Below are 10,164 nucleotides of genomic sequence, written 5' to 3' on the forward strand. Positions count from 1 at the left end.
TTTTAGCATTGACTTTACCAGTTGCTACCGCTACAGTGGAAAGAGCATTTTCTGCAATGAAGATTGTAAAACATCGACTACGTAGTAGGATGGGTGATGATTGGCTCAACGACTGTCGGGTGCCTTATATTGAAAATGAGCACGTGGCGACATGTTATTGGCGGCCGAACGTAGCTCTACGTCCGATCAGAGGACGTAATAATTGTTCCCCAAATAGCCCCAACATTAAAAAAAAAAAAATCTTTCTTTTTTGTTTGTTCAGTAAGTTTCTTTTTCTTTTATTTATTTTGTTTTGGATTATCTTTATTTTTTCCTTTTGTCATTAGCAGGAATCAGCATGGTTGGTTAGTATAGAATTTTCAGTAGCCAAATTTATTAATTAGTCTATCATTATTGATTAAATATATATATACATAAAAAAAAAGGAAAAGAAAAAAATGAATGAAAAATAAGAGAAATAAAAAGGGGGAAAATTCACAAAAAAAGGAGAGGGGAAATATGTGTTCATGCTTTTTGATTTTTAATATAAAATTATTTTAGAAGCAATAAAAAAGCTGTTACAAACGAAACCTATAACTTCATTTGGGACAGCTTCTGGATATAAGAAGCTTTTTAGTATAACAATTTCTCATTCATAAAATTTTACTAAAAAAATATTTTAAATATAATAAAAAAATTATCCCAAATAAAGCTTAAATTTTCATTTGAAATAATTTTATTATTATTTTCTACAACTTTTTAGAACAAAAATATCTTAAAAGTAGCAAAAAAATTAATGATAAAAAATTATTCCAAACAAAACCTAAGTAATAAAACAATGTTTAAAAGCCATCTCAAATGAAGCCTTATTTGAGCGACTTTCTTAATGCTTTCTAAAACAATTTTTTAGCATAAAATTTTACTTTGAAATTTATTAATACTAAAAAACTAATTTAAAAAATAATAAAAAAATCATCCCAAATGATGCTTATTTGAAACTATTTTCTTACTATTATTAAATAATTTTTTAATACAAAAATTTCTTAAAATAGTGAAAAAATAATACTTAAAAACGATCTCAAGCAAAACATAATTAGTTCAATTTTTTATCTACGCAAACAATTTATGATACCAATTAACTGATCAAAAACACTCAAAATGGAAAATTGTTCTATGCAGACGCCGGGCACAGCTCTATGCCAGAGGCAAATCAAGTGCAATCACGTCAGCGGTACTAAGCCCAATACCGAACAGTATCAAGCCGCGGTACCGAGCAAGAGTAACATAATGCATTCTAGTCGATCTCCAAATGATCGTTCGGCATCCGTACAGAATAATTTTTACCTCAAAACACAGGAATACAAGCAAAGGCAAGGCAATGAATTCAATAAAGACAAGCAAATTTCATCTTCTAAAAGCTTCAATGGAGGAGCCCCAACAAACTCATGAACCCCATGCACAGTAAAACCAATTAAATAGACTTATCAACAAAGGCCATTACAGTCAAAACTTAAAGAAAAAAAATATTTTACAAATACAGTACCTGATTATTTGTTTATAAATGCCCACAAGCACGTTAAAATGGAAGTGGAAGAAAACATGGAAGTGGAAGAAAACATAGATAAAAGATTTATTCAACATGTATAAGTTTTACTTCCCACCAAGAGTTGGAAACTGCGTTGGATCTTCAATTAAAGGGGCGGCTTGGGAAGCTGAAGAGAGATTGTTACTAACATAGCCACCTCTGAATGCTCCGCGGCCTCTCCCACGGCCAAAACCAGCTGGGCTGTAGCGCCTGTCTCCTTCAGTCGGTTTTAAAAACTCATTAATAGTTATGGCCTGGAGAAGAAGAATCACTGAGAATCAACAAACAATGCCGAGAAAAATACGGAATAAATCACTTTGAAATGGAAAAAATGAAAAAAAAATTTGAATTAGAATTTTTTATGCTAAAAAACCGTTATAGAAAGCAATGAGAAAGCTGTCCCAAGACTTCATTTGGGATGACTTTCTTAGTGCTTAAAAAAACTTTTTAGTACAAAAAAATGTTTCAAGAAGTAGTAAGAAAGTCATCCCAAACGAAGCCTAATTGAGAATATTATTTTGTTTCTCTTTCTTTTATGAGATTTTTACATACATAACACCTAAAACTATTAAAAAAAATATATTTAACACCTAAATTTCTATATTTACTAATATACTGCCTAAAATCCCTCTTTTAATCAATTCTAACATTCCGTTTAAACCTTCTGTCAAAAATCACTATCAACGACTATCTTTCCAGACAATGGCATCCTTTCACAATGAATACAAGTATGTAGTCGCTTCAATGGACTCATAGAATAGAAGAAAAAAAGAGATTTTAGATGATATATTAATAAATATAGAAATTTAGGTGTTAAATATGTATTTTCAATAGTTTTTCGTGTCATGTAAGTAAAAATCCCTTCTTTTATTTTATGATGTTGTTCTTGTTTGTTTTGGTTGAGCTCCAGGATATAATTGAAACAATATGATTCTCCATTTTCCCAGGGGAAAAAAATCAAGAGAAGCAAAAAAAATAGTAAAATACCTTTTTAGCACGTTCTTCTTTTTCAGTATTTTCCTTTCTTTTAGACAAGTCTTTATCAGAACCCTGTGAGAATTAGTTTTACAAAATAAGGGTCATGAAATAAATGGATAAGTGTAGGAAACAAAGAGTTATGTGAGTATTACCAGTTTGATAAAAACATCATCATTTCCTTTCTTGATAGAAAGTTGTTGCATATCCTTAAACTCATCAAATTGAACTTTTCTCTCAGCAACCTTCATTGACAGTAGGGCTTTTCTTTTCTCCTCCCTTACTTTCTCATACTCTTCCAGAGTCATCTCCTGTTCACAGTCATAACACAAACAATTAACACAGGGACCTACTAGTAAAGACTGAATTAAATTTGAAAGATGTAAATGATGAATGTGGTGGCAGATTTAGGAAGGGAAATTTGAGTTTATATAGCCCTTGATTTATAAATTTGCAAAAAACATGCCGGTTGTTTTGTTTTAAGGGAAAATATGTCCAAAAATTCCTTTTGGATCAACCCTCACTTTTAATCGTAGAGTAACAATGTTGTTTTGAATACGTGTTAAATAAGCGTTGAATAAAATTTGAACACAGCTAATATGATGCTCTTAAATTTATTAAAATAGTTGAAAATTACAGGAACACTTTGTCGACCATTTTTGGACACATCTTCGAATATAGTTTGACATGATCAATGAAGGGTTGAAGATATGTACGATTATTATTTTAAATATTCGAATAAGATGCTTAAAAAATATTCTCAATGAAATTTATAAAATACTTGAAATTTATTAAAATACTAAATCAAGCCTTCACATCTTCACAAATTGTTTGACAAGAACGATGAAGGATAGAATATAGGTTTAATCATTATGACAACAACAAGCCTTTATCTCACTACATGAGATAGGCTACATAGGTTTGAGCATTAGTTCGAATAAATTCAAATAACAGGTAAAGCTTATTAGTTTGACATGATTAATGAATGATCAAAGATAGATTTGATTAGTTGTTCAAACAAATTTGAACAAAGTTCTTATAAAATAAATATGTTGCAGTAACATATTAAGCACTATTAACAACAATACAGACAACAATGCAATCATCAACAAATAGGATCGAATAAGGTTCTTCTAAGACAATACAATCACAAAATATATAACATACCAATCCTATGAACTAAATTATAAATTCAGTCGCTTTACACCGTCCATTTTCTATAAAATGAACTACATATTCATCTACATCACCCATATTACAGCATTCACTAATTTAATAAAAGAATTAATGTATGTAATGTGTTTTATAAAAAGAATAAATTTACACATTAAATAAAACACAACTGTTATAATGCATCAAATGTAATGTAAAACATGATGGTCTAATGAACCTATGCATCAATATTTCTGTGAAATAAATCTACATATAAACAATCCATATAGAATTATATGAGATCAGATGCAACTTATAATATATTCTACTTTGAAATCAAGATGAAGTGTTGTATTGCATATACTCCACATTCTCAATTGCAAATAAGATGCAAATAACTAATCAATTTATATATGCTAGAATTATTTTAATTATGATCACATTTCATAAAATTAGCTTTGGAAACCTCATGTGGTTACCCTCGTCCAAATCCAAGGAGATCTAGAGGCAAGTATTCTGTCTGTCATCAACTAGGTCTGACCGTTCAAGTGACCTAGGGAAGCATTTGCAGAAAGAAATTAACATGGCCTGCAAAGTTTGTGTCTAGATGCAAGAAGGGTCACAATCATTAAACTTATTAGTCTTTGTAGACATTAAGATCTCATATACTATCCAATGAAGTGAAATAAAGTTCATTGGAAAGTATATGAACTCTGCATTATGCAATGACTCCAGGAATTTGTCATCTCCAATAGCATACAAGAAGATATCTTCAGGCCACTTGAAAGAGTCCTTCCTCCTTGACTTATTATACATTACGACAGTTGTTTTGCATCACTGATCAAATAGTTCATGAAACAATATAATATCTGGTCCATATATCTTTGGATAGCTCTATATCCTCTCCCTTATTAAGAATCATAAAAAATCAATATGCTAAAATAAAATAAAAATTGAAGTCATTGTAATGAATTAATTTCTCAAACTTTCAATGAAAAAAAAAAATTTATTCTCACTTTACTGCCTAACTATGATGTTTAAATATTCAACTGTTGAAACCACTCTACAACTCCAATGCCCGCCCCTAACTTCTTAGAGTTGATAACCTCACCTAATATCCAAGACTTGAAAGTAGATAACTACTTCAATCAATTGATGCCGAGTGGATCAACTTAGTGCTTCTTCCCAGATAGGTTAGTGAAATCCTAAATCAAATATCTCTTGCTCTTACATAACTTATGTTTATTCCCTACTAATTGCCCATCAATTTTATATACAATCTTTACATAACTTATGTTTATTCTCTACTAATTGCCCATCAATCTTATAGATGGGGTAACACCGCCTAAATTCTCAACCTCCATTTCTAGAGATACTATAGCAAGAGATGAGGTTATATCCCTTACCTTCTTGGCCTCCATATCTAGAGGCACCATGACAAGAGGTAGGGTTTCATCATCTGCCTTCTTAGTCTCCATATCTAGAGGCACTATGGAAAAGATAGGGTTGCATCCCCCATGCCCCCCACCTCCTCATCCTCAACCTCCTACCCCTTCTCCTTCACCCTATGAATCACAATTGCTATATCAATAGCATGCACAGCCTCATTTACCTCAATCTCCTCCTTCCTCCTTTGCTCCTCTATCTACAAGCTTCTTGCCAAGAGTTAATCATTATTTTAAGCATCTTCCAATATGATTTATCATAAACCTTATAATAGGAATATGAATATGACCAATCATTATTCTGAAGATGTTTCTAATAAATAATATGATATCTAAAGGCATTAAAGCTTTATAATGCAACAGGGTTTAGGGTTTATAGTAAAACCGCCTCCTTCTGCTCATAATTCCACCCTCTCCTAAATCAACTAACTAAATAAAGCTATTTGTATGATAAATGTGCTTGAAAATATGATAATCAAGGGAGATGGACCATTGCCATGAAAAATCATCGCAACCCAAACACGCACACCAGAAATAGAAAAAAGAACTTGGGAGACGAAGAGTTGTGAAGCTACAATGCTCAGCAAAGGTTATGCATGTTTGTTTAAAAGTAAGGGTATTTTGATCTGAAGGATAATTTCGGGCATATTTTTCTAAGAAACAAAAAAATTGCATAATTCTCCAAATTCGAGTTTTATGGGACATAAAATCAAATATTTCTTTAAAAACTATAAATTAATAAATGGAAGGAAATATCTTTTGTCCAATAGCATAAGCGAGATCCCTGAGCATCCAAGTCAACATCAATGTGTTAACTAGAATCCACAAATAACAAATTTTGATGTTATGCTTGAAAGAGTTATGCTACACTGTCCCAACAAAAAAAAAACTGTTGATGAGTTGGCAGTTCAATAGACAAAGGAATTAAGTACAATACACAATCATACAGAGTTATTAAGATCTCTCGACCGAGGTTTTGTGGAGTCTTTGATGCAAAACATGAGTAGTAAGGGCCTTAATACATGCACAAGTAGTTTAGATTACCTTAAAAAATGGCAGATTACAAACGTCAAATAGCAAACTTCCTATCACATAAGCACTTTTAAAAGGGTTTAAGCGTATTATCAAACCAAAAAGAAATAAATAAAATAAGGGCATAAAAGTGATGAAGTAAAGGTCCCATTAGTTGCACGATGAACAATTCCATTCAGTAAGGCATCATCTGAAAGTATTGCATTCCCAGAGAAAGCAATTAATTCCAAGGCCTTTTATATGCAAATAAGATGTGAGGCTGTATTATATATGGCAGCTTTCCAAATTTCTGTTCTAATATATACTTCCATGAACAAGTAATATTATGATGCAGCCACTCAAAAATGCATATAGGCCGGGGGAAACTGGTCAATTGCACACAAGAATGATGCAAGACCCCTTTGGAACGGCCATCAGATATAAGTACAAGTGTACAACTTGTCCTAGAAAGATGATTTCCTAAATGACATTATGAATAAAAATATTGTAACTACAGTAGATTCTAACATGACATTATCAGTTGTAGGATTTTGTACAACACGTAATTTTAAGCACACGTCAACATTGAACATATACGACTACAAAGGAAATTGTAAATTATACCCATGCAAAACCCCCAAGGGAAAGAAAATTTTCTCCTTGAAAAGGATTTTTACCAATTTTGAAAATTCTAAAACTTCTCAAACAACTAAAATTTACAAAAGCTCTCTAACAAAGCTCTTGTTATACAGTTTGTAAAATCTTTTAAAAAAATTATTAGTATTGCCCTAATGGAAAAAAATGACCTCTAATTTTCATAAGCTAAAACTCACTTCAGTATCAAAAAAGAATATTTACAAGAATTTCTACATAAAGAATCAAGCCAAATTAACCATTGCTCTCCAAGCCTGCACTTAAGCTAAATGCATTCCCCATCCGTCACCTATGCTTGAAGTTAGGTATGGCAATAGGGCCAACTACACTCAACATCAGCAACTAAATATAAAAGTTATGGAAAGCATAACCCCAAAACATGATCATAAGTGATAATAGCAACATCACTAACACCGAAATTAACATTAATCCTTACTTTCCTCCTACTGAACTCACAGTAGTACAATTTCAAAAATCTAGTAATATCTTCAAAGACAACTTCTTGTCCTCCTATATGGCTTCTTGTGTAATTGCTCTTTCTGTCAAGTTTTAGGAAAATGTTCTCGTCCACTAGCATAGTTAAAATGACAAACAAAAAATTTACTTTGTAGGATTCCTATTGTTGGATCAGCATAGAATGGTCCAAAATACTATCAAGAGAATAGTACAAATAGTAATAGCTAAGCCAATTCAAAATTTGCGCCTAACATCTATAGGTACAAATAAATTTAAACAAGAAAAAGTTCTCAATAAAAAATTCAATTAACGTTTACAGCAGATTGTTAAATAGAATGCTAATTATTAGTTTTAAAGGAAAAATTGGGAGCTGATCACATATCTCCAACATCAATATCAGTATAAAGACATATAAGGAAATTCAAGTAAATTGGAGTTCTATATTAGCCAGAATTCTAGTATAAATAGCAATATTATGCAAATAGCAAAAAAGGAAATAAAGACATTTAAGGACAAACATTATCTTCCTGTTTTTTATCTTCTGCTTCATTTGATGCATCTCTTTCATCCTTGCTTGCATCTATTGTTTGGCCCTCTTTCTGCACCAGTTTCTCAGAAGCTATATCTTTCTCATTTAGGTTGCCACCTTTCTCCGTCTCCCTACTCCAAAAACCCAATAAATCAGCCCAATTTGCAGCATCAAAGACTCCACAAAACCTCACAACAATAAAGTCCAAGCATAAGAAAGAAAAAAGATCTTAACTGTGCGATGAAGTCATCAGTCGCAGTACCCCAGTTGCCACGTCCAGCGCCGTCTCTTTTCACATCAAACCCTCGCCCAGTTCCACTTCTACGCTCATAAACTCTTCTTGGAGGACGACCTGGATCAAATCTCTCCTCTGCGTTTCCATTAACGACCACTCCATTCCTCCCACCTCGAAAGGCCTCCCGAGGTGATCCGTAGCTTCCTCGATCCCTTTCCAAAGCCTTGCTAGCATCGCCATCTTCAGCAGGAACACCGACAGAATATCCATTGGTACTCCGGCCCCCCAAATACCTATTTTGTACGAAGCCAGCACCTCGAACACTTCCCCCTCGGCCAGTACCACCGCGCACCGGCGCTGTGTTGCTATTCCTCGATTCTCTAACTACAAGACGAAAACAACAAAAAACCAGCATTTAAAGATAACTTCTTCTAGGTTTTGTTGTCGAGACGTAGATCATTATTACTCACCTGCCTGTGCTGGAGAAAGGGGCTTCGAAGGAAGCTTTGCCGAAGGGGCAGCAGATGCCGAAACCGATGGGGCGGGCTTCTTGACAGAAAGCTTCTGCTGGTGCGAAGCGATCAATTGAGACGGGTCGTCGTTGTCGTCATCCCCGAGGAGATCGAAAGGGTTCGCCGTCGCCATGTAGACGGGATGCAATGGAGCTGTGAGAAGTTTTATTTGATTTGATTCATCTACGCCGAACAGGTAGAATCTTCATCTTGCGGAGAAGATTGTCTGATACAAAGAAAAAAACTACAGATTTTGCGGTTGCGGCGTTGAAAGAAATTGATAGAACCCTAAGCAGGGTTTGGTTTTGTGCCCAAAGGTTTATATAGGAGCGCTTCTCGCTGCTCTCGTACGGCTGTGGTTATCATTAGGGCGACCGACATTGGGGCTGGCCATTGTTTTTGTTTCCTTTAAATGCATGGTATAAATTGCAAGAGAAATTTGATCATCAATATTTGGATGAGTAAATATTTTTATTATTTATTATTATAAAACAAAATTATATGTATAACCCTTTTGATGAAATTAACTCTAATCCCATTATTTATTGAAATTGAAAATTTTTAAATTAGTTTAAACTCATTCAATCATAATTAGAATATCTCATCATGAACCTCACATATTTCAACATTTTCAATGTCTTTTTAATATAAATTATTACTAATTTATGTTACATATTTAAATATAATTTATAAATATAAATTATAAAAAAAAAAAACTCACACTATAAACTGACACGACGAGACTAGATGTTGACAGCTAGCCTGATGAGTGAACGACTGAGCTGAGGCAACGCAGCTAGACATGATCACGTTCCCTGATTAACTCAAACTCGACACAATTCTACAAACGGTCAAAAACTCAAACACAAACCTGATCCTTATAACAAAAGAGTTCGAAACTGTGTTGGATCTTCAATTGAAGGGGCGGATTGGTAGGTTGAGAGATTACTATCAAAGCCACCTCTAAATGGTCCACAGCCCCTGCCATGGCACCTCTTTCCTTTAGTTGGTTTTAAAAACTCAATAATAGTCATTACCTATAAAAGAAGGATCACTTAATCAACAAACTACCCCTAAAACAAATAAATAAATTATTTTAAAATGGGAAAAAATTAGCAAACTATTTTTTGCCGCCATGGATATTCTTATATCAACTCTTTTTCCTTTATTTTATGATAATGTGCCGTTTTGTTTTTAAATGACCACAGTATAATTTTATGTATATTTCAATATAGCTCTCAACCGTCATGTTCACTGCAAAACCAAAGTTAAAAAGAACTGCACTGGTTAAGGTGGGAGGCGGCTAGGGTTTGGTTTCTTCCCTGCTCTTCCCTGCCTTATGCTTCTGCTTTTCACTCGCCTTCTTTCCTCCGGCGATGCCGGAGGGAACTTCATCTCCTCTTCACATGGATGCTGCCCTCTCTGAGTCAGAGTTTCCTCCGCTTGTTCCTCCTGGCGGTCAGGTCTGCGCGATTACTAAGAGTTGGAATAAAGTGTTCGAGCCGGTAAAAACTTCCCCAAATCCCCTTAAGTTCTCTCATTTCCCCTCTGAACCGGACATCATCCCTTTCTCTGGGGAGAAGCTGTCTTCTGGAGGTGAAGATTGGAAGCTTTGTCTGGTGGGTTACTCC

General features: G+C 33.8%; 1 protein-coding gene across 1 annotated transcript; it reads right to left on the minus strand.

Moving 5' to 3' along the window:
• Positions 1-1,430: 1,430 nt before the first annotated feature.
• LOC110102291 (RGG repeats nuclear RNA binding protein A-like) lies at positions 1,431-8,889 on the minus strand. The gene is made up of 6 exons (XM_020830565.2): positions 8,492-8,889; positions 8,021-8,405; positions 7,776-7,917; positions 2,695-2,850; positions 2,552-2,614; positions 1,431-1,818 (listed from the first exon to the last, which is right to left on the minus strand). The coding sequence occupies exons 1-6, from the start codon at positions 8,664-8,666 to the stop codon at positions 1,630-1,632; spliced, it is 1,110 nt and encodes a 369-aa protein (XP_020686224.1). The 5' UTR covers positions 8,667-8,889; the 3' UTR covers positions 1,431-1,629.
• Positions 8,890-10,164: the final 1,275 nt, after the last annotated feature.

The sequence above is a fragment of the Dendrobium catenatum genome, unplaced genomic scaffold, assembly GCF_001605985.2.
Source record: "Dendrobium catenatum unplaced genomic scaffold, ASM160598v2 fragScaff_scaffold_130, whole genome shotgun sequence".
Lineage (NCBI taxonomy): Eukaryota > Viridiplantae > Streptophyta > Magnoliopsida > Asparagales > Orchidaceae > Dendrobium > Dendrobium catenatum.